At 41.1% G+C, this 19,944-nt stretch overlaps 1 protein-coding gene across 5 annotated transcripts in view; it reads right to left on the bottom strand.

Annotated features, from left to right (window-relative positions):
• Positions 1 to 19,944, bottom strand: part of AKAP7 (A-kinase anchoring protein 7) — a 155,076-nt gene that overhangs the window by 95,137 nt on the left and 39,995 nt on the right. Inside the window, exons 6-7 of one of the 5 annotated variants that reach the window (XM_017888610.1) lie at positions 10,207 to 10,368; positions 7,739 to 9,528 (exon numbers count right to left, since the gene is read on the bottom strand). The exons of the other annotated variants lie outside the window; for them this stretch is intronic. Coding sequence (XP_017744099.1) covers positions 9,476 to 9,528; positions 10,207 to 10,368 — 215 coding nt within the window. The 3' untranslated portion in view covers positions 7,739 to 9,475. Of the gene's footprint in view, positions 1 to 7,738; positions 9,529 to 10,206; positions 10,369 to 19,944 lie in introns of those variants that run through there. 5 annotated transcript variants of the gene reach the window in all.

The raw sequence follows: 19,944 nt of genomic DNA, 5'->3' as shown, positions 1-19,944 counted from the left end.
TGCCCTGTGTGCCTTCCATATTTGTTGGGTGCCACAAACTAATATATAAATGAAGGTCAGGTTCTGTTAAGTGAAATAAAGAAAACAAAAGCAGATAAGAGCATAGAGAGTTACGTGGAAGAAATAAGGTTCCTATTTTATATAAGGTGGTCTGGGAATCCAGCCCTGAATATATTGCATTTCAGCAGACACCTGAGTGAAATTGAGAAGAGAACCATGTGTGTATCTAGGGGAAGAGTACTCGCAGTAGAAGAACAACTTCTAAGGTGAAAGAATATTGAGTAGATCTGAAACACAATATAAAAGACAGGGTAACTAGGGCAGAGTGGGGATATGGGGCAGTGACAGGAAATACATTTAGAGAAGCAGGCAGGAACCTGCTAAAATCTTTGGATTTTATTCTAAGTATGATTGGCAATTTTAAAGGTTTTAGGGTAATGAAACTTATCTGTGAAGGTAACTTTATTCAGTCATCTATAATTTGTTTTGTTTTGTTTTTTTGAGACAGAGTCTCACTCTGTTGCCAGACTGGAGTGCAGTGGTGTGATCTTGGCTCACTATCCGCCTCCTGGGTTCAAGCAATTCTTCTTCCTCAGCCTCCCGAGCAGCTGGGATTACAGGCACATGCCACCACGCCCAGCTAATTTTTGTATTTTTAGTAGAGACAGAGTTTCACCATGTTGGTCAGGATGGTCTTGATCTCTTGACCTCACGATCTGCCTCCACTTCCCAAAGTGTTGAGATTACAGGTGTGAGCCACCGCGCCCAGCCTATTTGTTTGTTTTTTAAGATGGGGTCTCACAGTGTTGCCAATGCTGGTCTCCAACTCCCGGGCTCAAGTGATCCTCCTGCCTCAGCCTCCAAGTAGCTGGGACTACATGCATACGTCACCACACCTGGCTACTCATCTATATTTCAACTAGAATATCTATTTCTTCCTGGATTTCATCCTATAGCTTGCCATACCACACCAGAGCAAGCCAGAATCACTGGGGCTGCCTGAGGCCCTTTACTGCCTTCCTGCTCCTCTTGAGCACACAGAAACAGCCGAGTGGGTTGGTTTTTTTCTAATTTTTTGGGTGTCCTAGACAAAGGTGGAAAGGGTTCAAACAGGTCTGAACACCATGGGGCCACCTGGCACATGAAACCATCTTCTGTCACCTCCAGTACACTCTGGAAGCACAGGGAATTCTGGCTTTGCTGACTGTGTGCAGACTTCTCAGGGATGGAGCAGAGATCACTCCTGCTTTCAGACTTCTGTGGATTTCTGTTGTTTCACTCATGGGATGACAGATTGGGCAAGAACACACACTCTTGCTTGGCCTCTAACTCTTCTTCACCCAACCCAGAGTATCTTTTCTAGTACCAAGACAGGAAAAAACCTATCATTATGCTTTGTTTTTGAAACCCCACCTTTCCTCTACTTTTGCTGCTGTATTCCTACTCTTCTGAAACATGAGTGTCGCTCACTGCCCAGGAGGGGGCAGGCAGAGAACAAGGGATACAAGAAACACAAGGAGAGAAACTCAGTGAATAACTCAAAACAGTATCTCACCACATCTTCGAAAAATCTTACTGTTATTTTACTTTTACTGATACTTTCTTTTTTTAATTATTATTTTACTTTTTACTGAACACTAATTAATGTGCTAAATGTGACATTTCAATCATGGTATATAAATTTGGGGCATATTCTAAAAACCCTGTGCTGGTAGTCACTGCCCTCAAACAGCTTTTTGTCTCTATTCTATGGTAATAAAGAAGGTTAAGCAATAGACCATTAAAATGCCTAGAAAACACTGGTTCTCAGTTGCAAACAACAGATGGCAACTTTGGCTGAGTTGAGGAGGAAAAGAGTTCATATAAGAACACTGGGAGGGCCTAGTGTGGTGGCTCAATCCTGGGAGGCCATGGTGGGTAGACTGCCTGAGCTCAGGAGTTCAAGACCAGCCCAGACAACATGGTGAAACCCCATCTCTACCAAAAATACAAACAATTAGCCAGGTGTGGTGGGGTGTACCTGTAGTCCCAGCTACTTGGGAGGCTAAGCTGGGTGACAGAGTAAGACCCAGTCTCAAAAAAAACACACCACCACGAGGACCAGAGGACTAGGCTGAAAGGCCATGAAGCCAAGGAGATAGGAGATGCCCAAAGTTCTGGTGGAGCCCAGGTCCAGTACCAACACCCCCTCTTCCAGTGAGCATCAGGTGCCAAACCACAGACAGCACACAAAGGGCCAAAACTGCTTCCACTGGCCTTGGACTGGTGGTAGCTATCACTGATGACACACCTATCCCAAGGATGAATTCTACATGGTCCTTTTCTTCTTCAAGTTGCTAGCTTCTGATTCAAAGTCTGCGTCAGACCAAGATCATATTTTCCTTCCCTAGCAGCAAGGGAGTCTATGAAAGAATATAACTAACACGAGAGATTAGTATAAAAAATTTAGATGCTGGGTAGCCAAAAAAAGAAACACAAGTCCAGCATAAGCATGCTATGAAACAGCGAGAGTGTATTCCTATTATCACTTTATCACTGTAATTAACTTATCGACTTAGAGTTCATATAAATTACAAAAACCTATCTTTTCTCAACTACCCTGTCATAACCCAATTTTGGCCCTTTCTGTTTTGGCATATTCACAACTGTTTTAAAAGAACCTCATGTTGAAATATTAGTCTGAATCATACAAAACTGTCACTTTTATGGGTCAAAACCAGTTAAATATTAGCAATGTCTTACGGTTTTACATATGTCATGATGGACTAATTTACTATGTTCCTAAGATTTGACTGTTTAGAGCATAATTTCCAAGTCTTCAAATATTTGAAGAATTATCCCATATAAGAGCTTCCAATAGCAATTTAGCAACATGTTTGTATCAACCTAGAAAACAAATAGCATAAAGGTGTGGAAGCACAAATTCATTTATTCAGTTACTTACTGAGCATTCCCTGTAAGTGCCAAGCACAGTACTGCTGAAGGCTGCACACAAGAGACTCTAAGTTATTTTTGTCTCCTGGGAGGTTGTAGTCTCATGGGACAGATTTCAGCACAGTAAAAAGACGGACTTCCCAATCAACATCAAAAGTCAAATTTGAATTTTGAATTTATCAAAAAATTTGACAGATATAAGAAATGGACTTTTGTTAACAGAAAATTAAAATAGTGGGCATTTGTACTGTTCTTTACTACCTAATGTTTATTATCTTATTTGCTATAACAATCTTAATTGAGTCTAAAGAAAACATTTTTCTCTTTTTTTCCTTTTTTTTTCTTTTTCAAGACAGAATCTCACTCCGTCACCCAGGCTGTATTGCAGTGGTACAATCTCAGTTCACTGCAACCTCCACCACCTCCCAGGTTCAAGCAATACTCATGCCTCAGCCACCTGAGTAGCTGGGATTACAGGCACGCACCACCATGTCTGGCTAATTTTTGTATTTTTAGAAGATACAGGGTTTTGTCATGTTAGCCAGTCTGATCTCGAACTCCCGGCCTCAAGTGATCTGCCCGCCTTGGCTTCCCAACCAAAGTGCTGGGATTACAGTCATGAGCCACTGCACCCAGCCAACATTTTTCAATTTACTGATTTCAGTTACCTCAGATTTTGATCCAACAGCTCTCATTATTCACTGGGTCTGAAGTCTCTTATGATATTTATTCACAATACTGTTTTAAATAATATTTGTCACAAAGAACTTTTGATTTTTATTAACGTGCTTTTCAATATTGTCTATAGGTACACAGAAGTGGGGAAAAGAAAATGCCTTCTTTTGAAAAGTACTTCTTAATACTGATTTTATATTCTTAACAGTAGTATAATCTATTGCTTAGAGTATTAGGTAATGGTTAGAGCAATATCATATTTGGGATGAGAAAAGTTTTTACTAATGTGAAACCTACATGTCATTTTTCATCTATTAACAACTTACACAAAAGTTGGAAGTCCTGGAAGAGAAGCTTATGAATAATTGAGATTGCTTATTTCCTCCCAGTACCACAGGCATTCCTTCAAGCACTAAACCAAAAATCACAAAGCACATACGTCAGATATCCTTCAAAAAGTCAGGTAAGGGTGCTTCCTAAACAATATAACTTATAACTGAAGATGAAAATTGTCTGAAGAACAATTGCTTAAAAATATATTTACATACAAGGACAGAAGAGAATACTGAAATAAATAATTTAATAGAGAAAGAATGCATTTGTAACCCTAACAAATACAGCTTTATTAGCTTTTTAGGCTTTACTTTTTTTTATATAGGAGATTTTCTTTAGGTGAACTCTTTAAAATATGTAGCAGCAATAAATTTACATAATAATCTTAAAGTGCAAAGAAGTTGCTAAAAGTTGTCTCAAAGTAAACTGTAACAGATTAATTTTAACAAAATCATGTTTCTACTTATATACCCTTTTGCAAGATAAGTATTTCCCCTTCTTTCCAAGCTTTTGCTATTTTCTCCCTTTTTCTAACATTGTTAAGGATGCTTATGATCACATGATCTCCAATTTGAGAATAATCACAAAGAGGTTTATTAATAAGAATAGTCTAGAATGCTAAAGGAATGAAGTTCAATATATTACTAAACTTACACAGATAATCTCAAACTACAAAGCTTCAATTTATGATTTTTTGATTTTACAATTGCACAAAAGCAACATGCATTCAGTAGAAACTCTACTTGGAAATCCTGATTTTTGGTCTTTTCCCAGGATAGCAATATGCAGTATGATATTCTCCCTCGATGCCGGAAAGCAGCAGCTAGCTGCTCCCACTCAGTCACATGATCACAAGGGTAACAACCAACACTCTACAGTGTGTTGTGTTGCCAGATGATTTTGCCCAGCTGTAGGTTAATGTTAAGTGTTGTGGGCACATTTAAGGTAGGCTACGCTAAACTATATTTTCAGGTAGGTTAAATGTATTCAATTAATTTTCAAGTTACAATAGGTTTATTAGGATATAACTGCACCATAAGTCAAGTATCTCTATATATTATTTCAATATGTGGATGTAACAAAAATAGCATGTTCAATTTTTGATTTGTAGCCAGGTGAGGTGGCTCATGCCTATAATCCCGGTACTCTGGGAGGCCAAGGAGGGAGAACTGCCTGAGCCCAGATATTTGAGACCAGCCTGGGCAACATGGTGAAACCCTGTCTCTACAAAAACAAACAAACAAAAAAAACCAGCCAGGTGTGATGGCACATGCCTGTAATCCCAGCTACTCAGGAGGATGAAATGGGAGGATCACCTAAGCCCCGGGAGGTCAAGGCTGCAGTTAGCTGTGATGGCACCACTGTACTCCAGCCTGGGTGACAGAGTGAGACACAGTCTTAAAAAACAAAACAATAACAACAACAAAAAAACTAATGTGTAATTAAACAATAGCAAGCAATGAGTATTTTCCATGTTTTCCAATTGTAAGATACTTTCTACCACTATTGTAAGTTATACTGAAATTGTGTCACATATAATGTGAAAAATCTCAATGAAACTTTAGAATCACTTCTCATCACCTAAAACTTTAAAGAAATAAAAGCCATAAAGCTGTTTTTGTTGTTCCTATAGTATTACTATTAACATTTCAAGCATTCCTGTATCCACATACTGCTTAAACAGTTTCATTTTAGATAGTCTTAGCAAGTCACTTGAACTATATGTTTCAATAAAAAGGCTGATAAAAGTTGAAACCAACTTCAATGTAAAAATTTTATAGTCCTCATCTTAAATAGATATTTCTAGTTGATTACTGTGTAAAACTGACAAGTAGAATTTTAAGTGTCATTCTTAAAACACGTCTTTAAAATACATCTTGATGCCAGAGGAATTCTACTCATGCCACTGCAGTTGAGAAAGAGAACCAGACTGAGCCTTCTAACTCCAACCCAGTCCTCCCATAATTTAGCTTGTGCTCCTGGACACATCACTTAACCCTGACAGTAGAAGTGATGAGGCCATAATAAATTGTCTCTCAGGTCCCTTCTTATCCTAACAACCAGCAAATCCAAGTGAACTGCCAGAGAGAGTTCTGGTACATCATCCTTAGGGGATTCTAGAACACCAGAACTGGGTTTAATTATCATGCAAAGATTTAGACACGAATGTAAATGAGGGAAGAGAGACTACCTAAGGTTAAATGTTCTTTCAATTAGACTTTTATGTGTGCATCACACTTTTTTTTCATTGCTTTATCTATTAAAATATATTTATTGAATCTCTATTACGTCGCAGGAGTTGAGGACAGAAAGATGAAAGATTCCCTCAAAGAGCTTTCAATTCTGGTTGGGAAAGTTAGATTTCTAAACAATTATGCTAAGTTGTTATAGTTTCTACAGTAGAGATTTAGGGGAGAAGAGAATAAAATGATCATTTCTACTCTGGAGAAAAAGAAAAGTCCTTTATTTTAAAAGTGACACTTGAAATAAGTCTCTATGAAAGGTCAGTGATACAATATGAAAGGAAATTAAGAAAACAATTACATCAACATTATAAATAAAATTATAAAATAATTAGGAATACAAAAATTATAAAATACTTAGGAATAAACTTAACCAAGTAGGTGAAAGATGCATATTCTGAAAACTACAAAACATGGCTAAAAGAAACTTAAAGAAAACACAAATAAATGAAAAGACATCCTGCCTGTTTTAATGAACTGAAGGACTACATATTGTTAAAATGCCAATACTGCTCAAAGCAATCTAATGATTTAATGCAACCCTATCAAAATCCCAATGGTATTTTCTGCAGAAATTTTAAAAATCCATCCTAAAATTCATATTGAACCTCAAGGATCTCTGAAGAGCAAAATGATCTTGATAAAGATCAAAGTTAGAGATTTTACACTTCTGATTTCAAAAGTTATTACAAATCTATAGTAATCAAGACCGTGTGATATATGCATAAAGACAAATATATAGACTAATGAAATAGAATAGAAAGCTCAAAAATAAACCCTCATACATATGGTTGCTATAGTCTGAATGTTTGTGTCCCTGCAAAATTCTTATGTTGAGACCTAATCCCCAAGGTAATGGTATTAAGAGGTGGGGCCTTTGGGAGCCGATGAGGTCACAAGAGGCGTGCCTTCGTTAATGGGATTACTGCCCTTAAAAGAGATTCAGGGGTCCTAAATCACTTTTGTCTTTGTCCCTGTTTCCCCTCCACCATGTGAGGATATAGCGTTCTCCCCTTCCACTAGGTGAGGATGCAGCAACAATGTGTCATCTGTGAAGCAGAGAGTCCTCTCCAGACATTAAATCTGCTGGTGACCTGATCTTGAACTTCCAGTTTCCAGAACTGTGATGAATGAATTTCTGTTGTTTATAAATTACCCAGTCCAGGTATTTTGTTGTAACGGCAGGAAAGGACTACGACAATGGTCAAAAGTTTCAACAACAGTGCCAAGACCATTCAATGAGAAAAGACAGTTGTATTAAGCCATTTCTGTATTGCTATAAAAAAATACCTGAGACTGGGTAATTTATAAGAAAAGAGACTTAATTGGCTCACAGTTCTGCAGGCTGTACAGGAAGCATAATGCCAGCATCTCCTTCTGGGGAGGCCTCAGGAAGCTTACAATCCATGGCAGAAGGCACAGGGGGACCAGGCATCTCACATGGTGGAAACAGGAATAAGAGAGAGGGGGGAAGGTCCCACACACTTTTAAATGACCAGATCTCACAAGAACTCACTCACTAGCATGAGGACAGTACCAAGAGGATGATGATCCAATCACCTTCCACAAGGCTCCACCTCCAACATTAGGGACTACATTTCAACATGAAATTTGGGAAGGGGTAACATCCAAACTACATTAGCAGTCTTTCAACAAATGGTGCTAGGAAAACTGGATATCCACATGCAAAAGAATGAAGTTAGTCCCTTACCTTACACCATATACAAAAATTAACTCGAAATGGATCAAAGATGTAAACATAAGAGTTAAAATTATAAGACTCTTAAGAAAAAACATAGAGGGAAAGGTTTGAGACATTAGATTTGGCAATGATTTCTTGAGTGTGACACCAAAGCACAGGCAACAAGAGTAAAAATAGATAAATTGGATTACATAAAAATATAAAATTTTCATGCATCATAGGATATAATAGAATGAAAAGGCCACCTATGGAATGGGAGAAATATTTGCAAATCATGTATCTGATAAGAGGTTAATATTCAGAATATAAAGAACTCCTTCAAATCACCAACAAAAGACAAACAACTTGGTTTAAAAATGGGCAAAAGACGTGAATAGGATTCCTCCATAGAAGAAACCCAAATGGCAAAAAGCACAGGAAAAGATGTTCAACATCACTAATCATTAAGGAATTGCAAATCAAAACCACACATAAAATACCACCTCATACCTATTAGAATGGCCATTAATGGAGGGAGAGGAGCAGGGAAAATGGCACTGTGGTGGTGAGTGTAGTGAAGCTCCTTGGGAGCCGTACTACAAAGATGCCATGGAGCAGGGCCACAATTACAATGCCCACCTCTGTGCTGAGCGCAGCGTGCGCCTGCCTTTCTTGGACTCACAGACTGGAGTAGCCCAGAGCAATTGTTACATTTGGATGGAAAAGTGACCGGGTTCTAGAATTGGCCTCTGGACAGCTGTACTCTTACCCTGCCCAGCGCTGGCAGAAAAAGCAGCGAGCCCACCCCCCTGAAGATCCACAACTTTCCTTCTCATCTGTCAAGCCAGACACAGACCAGACCCTAAAGAAGGAGGGGCTGATGTCTCAGGACGGCAGCAGTTTAGAGGTTCTGTTGCACACTGACCCCCTGGAGAAGCGAGGTGCCCCAGGTCCCCGAGTTGATGATGACAGCCTGGGTGAGTTTCCTGTGACCAACAGTCAAGCACAAAAGCGAATCCTAGAACCAGATGACTTCAATGATGAGGACTATGAAGAAGATGCTCCCAAGTGTCCAGGAAAGGGGTAATCCAAGTGTAAAGGTGTGGGCGGTGCCTGTAAGGAGCTGGATGCTTCCAACCTGGAGGACCGGGACAAGCCCTATGGCTGTGTCATTTGTGGAAAACATTACAAGAACCAACCAGGCCTCAGCTACCACTATGTCCACTCTCACTGGGCTGAGGAGGAGGGTGAGGACAAAGAAGACTCCCAACCAGCCACCCTTGTTTCCCAGAGGTCTGAGGAACAGAAACCCAAAAACGGTCCTGATGGATTGGCCTTGCCCAACCACTACTGTAACTTCTGTCTGGGGAACTCAAAGATTAACAAGAAGATGGGACAACTCGAGGAGCTGGTGTCTTGTTTTGACTGTGGCTGCTCAAGGCATCCATCTTGCCTCCATTTCACCCCCATGACGATGGCGGCAGTGAAGACCTGCCGCTGGCAGTACATCAAGTGCGAATGTCATGACACCTGCAGCACCGCTGAGAATGATGACCAGCTGGGCTTCCGTGCTGACTGCGATCACGGCTACCAACTGCACTGTCTCACCTCATCCATGTCTGAGCCCCCGAAGGAAGTAGGAGTTGCCACCTGTGTCTGGACCTGTTGAAGGAGAAAGTTGCCATCTACCAGAACCAGAACTCATCTTGAGATGGCCACCCCACTGCTCCTCGACATACCTAAGGCTGTTTCTCTCCTCCACTTCATTTTTCAAACCCACCTTTCCCTTCTTCCACCTCTCCTTCACAAGTCCAGAGAACCTTGGGGTGGTTGTTCTAGCCTGCCTTTGGCAGCAGCAAGCTGAGGTGGCCACCTCTGGCCCTAGGCCCTCAAGGAGAAAGGAGCAACACCCTGCCCCAAGGCCTACCTGTGGGCCCAGTTTCTCTCTGCTCTCCAGGAAAAGCATTCACTCTGCTTGCCTTGGGCCCAGGCTATGGTGATCACAGGGTTCAGTGTCCTCCTAGAAAGAGTGGGAGAGCAGCTCACTTCTCTCTCTGCTGCCTCCACTCTGGTCTCCAGAGTTTTCCCTTCCCCTAGAGGCAAGCCAGGCCAGAGCCCCTTTGCCCGAGGCAGCTGGGAGAAAGCAGCTGAGGCCACGGCCACAAGGAGCTTCCCATGCCCCTGTGCTACTTAGCCTCACCTCTTTCCTCCAGAGTGGCTCTCTGCGGCCCTCTGTTTCTGCTACATAGGGTTCTTTGCTGGAGTCAGAATGTTCTCGGTCACCCTCCTGGCTCTGCCCTGTCCCAGTCCACCCCACCCCAGGGGGAGCAGCAGCTTTACCTTGTGCTTCCCGGTGCTCTCCGGGCTCACTCTCATGGGCGGGCTCCAGTGACCGAAGCATTCTCCACCCTTGGAATGTCTCATCTTCTGTCTCCCTTCTTATTCCTTTTGGTTTTGTGGTGAGAGGGGAAGGATCAGGGGGCCAGGCCAGCAGCTCAGGGGCTACAGGGAGATGGGTAATGTGCCTGTTTTTTTAACACAACGAAAAAACCTACCTCCAAAATCCCCTTTTTGTTCTTCCTGGACCTGGGCATTCAGCCTCCTGCCCTTAACTGAATTGGGAGCCTCTGCCACCTGCCCTGTGTATCCTGGCTCTCAGATCATGGGGAAGCCACACAGACATCCCTTTCTTCCCTTGCACGCTCACTAGCAGCTGGTAAGGTCTTCAAACCCTGATTCCTCAAGTTTTCTGCTTAGTGGCACTGACATTAAGTAGTGGAGGGACAGTCCATGCCAGGATACCCCAGAGTAGTCTTCCCCCTTGGCCGCGGGCAGGCCCTAACTCACTGTCGCTTTGGAGTTGTCTTTTTTTTTCCTTTCTTTAGTTCCTGTATTCTAAACATTAGTAAAAATAAATGTTTTTACACAGAGCCCTCTGCTGGATGGTTTATCTCCTGCCTCTCTTCATTAAGAAGGCCATTTGATCCTAAGATTTCCATGATGGTGACTTTTTTAAACATTTTGAAATACAGCTTTTTTCCCCTCAAAATTAAAATGTTTTTTGTTGAATTCCAATATATAAAGCGAATATAAAATTGGCTATTTTGGTTAGTTTTAATTAGTTACATAAATTCAAGTTTATAACAATTCTTTGTTATAAAGAATAATGAAGCTGTTTTGATCAATACAAAGTTTGGGTTAAATTTTTTTTAAAAAGGGCTATTATCAAAAAAATAGAAAATAACAAGTGTTGGACCCCTTGTATACTGCTGGTGGGAATGTAAAATAGTCCAGCTGCTACAGAAAACATTATGGCAGTTCCTCAAAATATTAAAAATAAAACTACCATATGATTTAGTAATTCTACTTCTGATTACATATCCAAAAGATCTGAACTCAAGGTCTTAAAGAGATATTTATACACTCGTGTTCATAGCTGTATTATTCACAATAGCCAAGAGTCCATCAACAAACACATCAACAGATAACAAGATAAGCAAAATGCGGTATGTACATATACCATGGAATATTACAAAGCATTAAAAAGGAAGAAAGTTCTACACAATACAACATGTATGAACCTTAAGGACATTATGTTAAGTGAAATCAGCCAGTCACAAAAAGATAAATACTACATGGTTTCACTTCTATGAGGCAGCTACACAGTCAAATTCATAGAGACAGAAAGCAGAATGGTGGTCTCCAGAAGCCAGGGGAAGGAGGGAGTGAGAATTTGTTTTTCATGGGTATGGAGTTTCCATTTTGCAAGATTAAAAAGATTCTGTAGCTTGCTTGCCCAATAATATGAATATACTTAACACTACTGAACTATATGTTTTTAAAAAGTTAAGATAGTAAATTTCATATTATGTGTATTTTACTATAGTTAAAACTTTTTTTTTTTTTTTTTTTTGTAGATGGATTCTTACTCTGTCACCCAGGCTGGAGTGCAGTGTTGCCATCTCAGCTCACTACAACTGCTACCTCTTGGGTTCATGCGATTCCCTTGCCTCAGCCTCCTGAGTAGGTGAGATCACAGGTACCCACCACCATGCCTGGCTAATTTTCTGTATTTTAGTAGAGATGGAGTTTCACTATGTTGGCCAGGCTTGTTTCAAACTCCTGACCTCAAGTGATCTACCCACCTCAGCCTCCCAAAGTGCTAGGATTACAGGCATCAGCCACCATGTCCGGCCAAAACTAATTAAAAAAACAAAAAAATCAGTGGTTGTTGTCTGATCATGTGAAGAATGTGAAGGATTCCATGGGGTGGCAGCAGCGTCAGCTAAGGCATGAAGACATGACATGGCCAAGTGCCTCTGGACACCTGTAAGTAGTTCAGCGTTCCTTAAACAATGGGTGCAGCGTGGACAGCACAATAAGGCTAAATACACAGGCAAGAATCCAGGAGCTCAGAATCTTAAATGACAGAGAAAGAAGAATAGATTTTGTCCTAGATCCAACAGTAAGTCAATAAAATTTTTTAAGCAGAGAGCATAAAAACGCTTAGTTTTGTGCTTTAGAAAGAGTCTGGAAGCAAAGCGGCAGGTTGTAGGCCAGGAGACTACTGCAGTAGCATAGGTAAAAGATGAACAGAGCTGGAACTGAGGCACAGCAATAGGGACAGAAAGTAGGGAACAAATGGGAGTGATATTTAAGAGAGAAAATTTACAGCATTTGATGACTATGAATATCTAAAATAACTGATGCTGGCATTTAGGATGACACCTAGATTTCTTATGTTCGTGGTGGAAGAGTAGGGAGATTGACTGTGATGGTAAATACAAAAAGAGAAACATGGGGCCAGGCGCAGTGGCTCACACCTGTAATCCCAGCACTTTGGGAGGCCGAGGCGGGCAGATCACCTGAGGTCAGGAGTTTGATACCAGCCTGGCCAACATGGTGAAACCATGTCTCTACTAAAATACAAAATTAGCCAGGCGTGGTGGCATGTGCCTGTAATCCCAGCTACTCAGGAGGCTGAGGCAGGAGAATCGCTTGAACCTGGGAGGCAGAGGTTGTAGTGAGCCGAGATAGTGCCACTGCACTCCAGCCTGGGCGACAGAGTGAGACTCCATTTCAAAAAACAAAAAAAGAAAGAAACATAGTTAAACAGAGAGTCAGGTTCAGAAATCTAAAACTATAAATGCTTAAAGAAAAAAGAGAGAAGCTAGTGAAGAAAGCTGAGAAGATACATTGAGAGAAGTATTAAACACACACACACAAAAAAAAAAAAAGAAAGAAAAAAGAAAGTGGTGTCTCAGAAGCCAAAAGAATTTAAAGAAGGGAGTGCTCGGTTGCATGAATAAATCTAGAGCATCCGTTAGATTCAGTGATTACAAAGCTATCAGGGGCCCATGATGTGGCATGTAGTGAAGTAAGCCATAGCCTACTGACGGCGGGAGGTTCGAGAAAAGGATAGTAATGAACTAGAGACAGAGAACACAGGCAACTTTTTTAAAGATTCTGGGTAGGAAAGGTACAATGAAGATTTTTTAAATTTTAAAGATTCTGGGTAGGAAAGGTACAGAGAATACAGGCAACTCTTTTAAAGCTTCTGGGTAGGAAAGGTACAATGAAGAAGCTAGCAGGAGATTCAAAATCAAGAGATTTTTCTGTAGCTAATTCTGAGGGTTCTCTAACTTTGCTTTTTGTTTGTTTAGGGATAGGAAAGGTGTTATTGAGCAAGTAAAGTTGGGGGAAAGGAGGTGATAAAGACAAAAGGGTTGAAAATACAGAAACACCGAGAGGGAAGAAGTAACTGGTATAACAAGATCCCGGTTGAGACCAGCCAACCAAGAACACAGCTGAAGGGGTTAGTCCTAACTAGATAAAGGACACCTTTTTTCCTAAAACCGCATGAGAATTTAAAAGCCAAATGCAGTAGCAGAGGGACTTGGGACTTGAAGTGAGCGGATCCCAGCCTCAGTGCCATCTGCTGAGAGAGGGGTAGAAGGTTATAGTTGCTCCAAACAGGGGGCTGCAGCAGCAACAGTAGACACGAGAAAAAACTGAGCCAAAGCAGTGGACCTGCCGAGCCAAGGCTCTCAGTGTGGAAGACATACATTTGCAAGAGAGCCAACCTACATGACTGTGTGATTTCTTCATTTTGTCATTCTTTTGATAAATATTTATTAACATCTTATTTATTTATGTATTTATTTATTTATTTGAGACAGGGTCTTTCTCTGTCACCCAGGCTGGAGTATGGTGGCATACTCACAGCTCACTGCAGCCTCGCCCTCCCAGACTCAAGCAATCTTTCCACCTCAGCTACCCAAGTAGCTGGAATCAAGGCATGCACCACCATGCCCAGGTAATTTTTTTCTATCTTTTGTAGAAACAGTCTCACTATGTTGCCTAGGCTGGTCTTAAACCACTGAGCTCAAACAATCCTCCCTCCTCAGGCCCCCAAAGTGCTGGGATTATGTGAGCCTTAACGTGTTTTATGTGTCACACATTATAGACAGTCCTGGGTATATGCTAGTGATCAAAACAGTCATGGTCCTGGCCCTCATGGAGCCTAATCTAGCCACGAAGACAGTCAATCAAATAGACAATAATGGGCCAGGCACAGTGGCTCACGCCTGTAATCCCAGCACTTTGAGGGGCTGAGGCAGGCAGATCACTTGAGGTCAGGAGTTTGAGACCAGCTTGGCCAACATGGCGAAACCCCGTCTCTACTATAAATACGAAACTTAGCCAAGTGTGGTGGCAGGCACCTGTAATCTGAGCTACTAGGGAGGCTAAGACAGGAGAATCACTTGAACCCAGGAGGCAGAGTTTGCAGTGAGCCAAGATCGTGCAACTGCACTCCAGCCTGGGCGACAGAGCGAGACTCCATCTCAAAACAAACAAACAAACAACAACAACAAAAATAGACAATAACATAATTACAACATGTGATGAGCTCTATGAGGGCATTCCACTGGGTACAGTGATAGAGAGCTTACTTATAAAAATACTCTACTCACAGCGGGCAGGGACTCTGAGGTGGTGACATTTGAGATCCTAAGAATGAAAAGGTCTAAGCAGAAGGAACACTCAGGCATTTTCAGAAGATCTATGGCAGAAAAGACTTGGTTGAGTCCAGTATCTGTTAGAAGAAAGTTCAACTGGAGCACAGTGGGCAGGGAGAGAGCACCATAAGGCAGGAGATATAGGCAGCGGACCAGAACATGGAAGGTACTGTGGGCTACAGCAAGAAGGGTGGATTTTATTTTGCCCAGGTGTTGGGGCAAAAAAGCAAATGACTGGATTGGATCTGCCATTGGTGTTTCCCAGCCAGGTCAAACAGAAGGAGACAGGACAACTGAAAGAGCCACCAAGAAAGTGACATACCTTGAGGCCTTGTCTAGTTTAAGAATGAATACATCCATGCTGTCCTGGAAGAGGCCAAGCCTGGGTGAGGTTCCAGAGCATTAGTAGTAGTGGAAAGGAAGTAAACGGCAACTAGAATGGGAAGCTGTGGCGATAGCTATAACTGAGTTTAAGGTCTCAGAAATATGCTTATGAATAGCAGAGTGGTATATGGGTGTAGGATGCTAACGTCAAAGAAGTCAAGGGATTTTAAGAAAAGCAACAGCTGTGATGGCAGTAGTGGGAATGGAGTATTTATCATTAATAATAACAGCTACCATCTATTTAACATTGTCTATGTGCCCAATACTATGCTAAACACTTCATACAGATTATCTCACTTTCTTTTCAGAACAGTTACTATTATGCCCATTGTACAAATAAAGAAACTGAAGGACTGGGAGGTGAAGTAAATTGCTTAAAACCACTCAGCTGGTAACAGACTGCACAGGAATGCAAATGGTTCTGACTGACTCCAAAGCTCACTTTGTGCCAGCATGGCTGGACAGATTGTGCTCGTGCTACTGAAGGACGCAAGCATTGCAATGTAAGCTATGAAACAAAATCCTCAAAATAGGAGAGGAAATATTCAGATGACAGCAAAAAGAGAGGCAGAAGGTAACAAAACCAGGTAACATGAACCACCAATAAGGAAAGGCCTTTGTGTAAGGATAGAATAGGGACAAAGCAACAGAGAGATAAGAGAATGTAGATGATATCTCTGGGTCCTGTGGAATGTGGGATTGGGTGAAATGAGCAGCCTTCACCTAGAAGAAGCTGTGATTTCAATCAGATAAGAGCTGAGTTTCAGCTAAGGCAAGAAGAGGTATTCCTGGAAAATGTTTAGGGAGTCCGGTTGCTAATTTACAATATAACAGATTAGCATAGTGATTAAGAGCACAGAATCTGGAATCAGACTGCTTGGGCTTGAGTCCTGGTTCCGCTATTCACTAACAAATTACTTAACTTCTTTGTGCCTCTCAGTTCCCTGATAAATGGGAGTGATGACAATGGTCTTCCCATGGTTTGGATGTGGTTTGTCCCCACCAAAACTCATGTTGAAATCTGATTCCCAATATGGTAGTGCTGGACATGGAGCCTTGTGGGAGATGTTTGGGTCACAGGGGTGGATCCCTCATAAACAGATGAATGCCTTACATCAGGAGGATGTTTTCACTTTCATGGGACTGGATTAGTTACTAAAGAGTACGCTCTTATAAAAGTGAATTAGGCTTCCTAGATTCTCTCTTGCTTCCTCTATCACCATGTGATCTCTTTCCATGCACCCACTCACTTTTCCACTTCTCTGCCATGTTTTGACCCAGCATGTCGTTCTGACCAGGAGCCAGCCAGTGCAGTGCTATGCTCTTGAACTTCCCAGCCTGCAAAATTGTCAGCTCAATAAACGTCTTTCCTTCATAAATTACCCAGCCTCAAGTATTCTGTTATAGCAACCCATAATGAACTAAGACAGCCCCTACCTCATAGGTTTGTCCGAACGAAATTAATATTTAACAAGATAATTAGAATAATGCCTGGAACAAAGTCAATCCATTTAGAAAGTGTTTGATTGAAAATCAAGTAAATAAAAGAGGTGAGAATAAAAAGGAGTAAGAGAGAGGTGAGAAAGGAGAGGAAGGATGGAGGAAGTGTGCTTGAAGGCAAACGCAAATAGAGGCAGGGTATGAAACTAAGGCTCTAATGGTCTCAATGGTGCAGGACTGTGAAAGCAGCCATCCTAGTTGAGAAGACAAACTGGTCTTCTAAGTGAAGTGTGGCTAAATTATTTTGATGTTTCTGAAGGGAGCCTAGCCCAAGCCATTAGGGGGGTGGTTAGCAGGCTGCTGGAACACCCACCAGCCTGTGGTGGTTAGAAGTCCAAGACTTCATGTAGTCATAGAGCACCCTAGAAGGTCCTAAAGATACCAGAAACTGAACAGATTCTTCACAAGGAGCAGAAAACACAGAATGTAGTCTCTCCATCATTTGGGGGAAATGACAGTCAAAATAAAAGAAAGCATAATGTTCAAATGAACATTCTAAAACCTTTCATTTTTTCATTTTTTTTTTTTTTTTTTGAACGGAGATCTCGCTCTGCTCGCCCGGGCCTGAGGTGGCAGTGACCGGATCTCAGCTCACGCAAGGCCCCGCCCCCCCTCCCCGGGTTTACGCCATTCTCCTGCCCTCACCCTCCCCGAGTACTGGGTACTAACAGCGCTCGCCAACCGTCGCTCCGGCTAGTTTGTGTATTTTTAGTAGAGACAGGGTTTCACCGATTAAGCCCAGATGGTCCTCGATCTCCTGACTCGTGATCCGGCCCGTCTCGGCCTCCCAAGGGCTGGATTACAGGCTTGAGCCACCGCGCCCGGCCCCATTTTTTCTTGTATGAGATAAATGTACTTAGAATCTTTTATCATGCTAACCAAGGGCACTTTTCTATTTAAAAAAGAAAGATTTGCAAGAACTATTATAATTCTAGTGGGCTAAATTTTTAGCAATCTCTCAATCTAACAAGCTTAACAAAATTACATATGGCTGAAAAAATGAATGAAATCACATATCTATTTCTATGCAAAAAGCTTTTCAGTGCAATTTCATCATTCATTATAAAATGTGGGAACATGCCATATAAATGCAAAATTTTCAATATCTTCTTAATTCTATCAGCTACTGGGTAGTTCTAGGAAAGAAGGTGCTGTTTTATTCTGGAAAAAAAAAAAACAGGATCACTCAAGGTCAAGCTAGGAAGCTGAGACACAGCCTCTGATGCCATACACCTTACCTGCTCCCTCAAGTGGCTACCACCGTAAGCCCACAGTACATGTAATGCAAAGAAGGGCTTGGTCTCTTTAGCCCACCAGCAGGTACCAAAAATAACGGTTAGTAACAGCATCATTTTAATGGTATAGGAAAAAAGAAATATCTTTTTCTCACCCATCCTATATTCATTGTTACAGAGAACTCTATAAATAAGACACATTAACAAGAGACAAGCATACCAATTTATTTAACAGAAGCTTTATGTGACATAGGACCTTTTATAAGAAAATAATGACCCAAATAAACACGTAAACCTGTATATTTTATGCTATATTTGATGAAGAAGTGGATAGTTGTGGAGAAGTACAACTGAATTAAAACTGTAATTTAATGGTAATAAACTGGGGAAACTTAGCAAGGCCTATTGACTCAGCTTCTCCTCTGTGACCCAGTGTCTTCAGAAAGGAAGATGTTCCACTCCTCCAGGCATAGAGAGAGCATATCTCAAATGTGGGTCTTACAACCTGCTTCAGGGAAGGGCAGGAGGGCAGAGAGTGACTTTCCTACTTCTGCTGTTTTCTCAAATTCCTTTAGTTTAAAATATTATGGAGTAGCATATCCTGACCCCCATTAATGGTAAAAGCCCATCAATTTAGACTCTGCTAGTTCAAAATGTCCAATAATTTTCTTCAATTTTACACATTACAAATTCTAAATGACTCTTTATCCTGCCAATATTTAGTAACGAGTACAAAGAGTAGTGTCTGAAATTGGTTCCTTTTTTCATAAGAACTATGTAATATTTTAAGAATTTATTTTTTTAACTTATAAATCTAAAAACTCTCTCAATGAAAATTAGGTAAATCGGACCACAGCTGAACCTTTGAACAACACAGGTTTGAACTAAGCAGGTCCACTTATATATGGATATTTTTCTTTTTTTATTATTATTATACTTTATGTTCCAGGGTACATATGCACAACATGCAGGTTTGTTACATATGTATACATGTGCCATGTTGGTGTGCTGCACCCATTAACTCATCATTTACATTAGTTATATCTCCTAATGCTATCCCTCCCCCCTCCCCCTACCCCACAACAGGCCCCAGTGTGTGATGTTTCTCTTCCTGTGTCCAAGTGATCTCATTGTTCAATTCCCACCTATGAGTGAGAACATGCAGTGTTTAGTTTTCTGTTCTTGCGACAGTTTGCTGAGAATGATGCTTTGCAACTGCATCCATGTCCCGACAAAAGACATGAACTCATCCTTTTTTATGGCTGTATAGTATTCCATGGTGTATATGTGCCACATTTTCTTAATCCAGTCTGTCACTGATGGACATTTGGGTTGGTTCCAAGTCTTTGCTATTGTGAATAGTGCCACAATAAACAAACGTGTGCATGTGTCTTTATAGCAGCATGCTTTATAATCCTTTGGGTATATACCCAGTAATGGGATAGCTGGGTCAAATGGTATTTCTAGTTAGAGATCCTTGAGGAATCGACACACTGTCTTCCACAATACTTGAACTAGTTTACAGTCCCACCAACGGTGTAAAAGTGTTCCTATTTCTCCACATCCTCTCTAGCACCTGTTGTTTCCTGACTTTTTAATGATCACCATTCTAATTGGTGTGACATGGTATCTCATTATGATTTTGATTGGCATTTCTCTGATGGCTAGTGACGATCAGCATTTTTTCATGTGTCTGTTGGCTGCATAAATGTCGTCTTTTGAGAAGTGTCTGTTCATATCCTTTGCCCACTTTTTGATGGGATTGTTTTTTTCTTGTAAATTTGTTTGAGTTCTTTGTAGGTTCTGGATATTAGCCTTTTGTCAGATGAGTAGATTGCAAAAATTTTCTCCCATTCTGTAGGTTGCCTGTTCACTCTGATGGTAGTTTCTTTTGCTGTGCAGAAGCTCTTTAGTTTAATTAGATCCCATTTGTCAATTTT

This window comes from Rhinopithecus bieti, unplaced genomic scaffold (genome assembly GCF_001698545.2).
Source record: "Rhinopithecus bieti isolate Rb0 unplaced genomic scaffold, ASM169854v2 scaffold_1710, whole genome shotgun sequence".
Classification (NCBI taxonomy): domain Eukaryota; kingdom Metazoa; phylum Chordata; class Mammalia; order Primates; family Cercopithecidae; genus Rhinopithecus; species Rhinopithecus bieti.
Note: the sequence above shows the minus strand (reverse complement) of the source record. Positions and strands in the feature narration are given on the sequence as shown.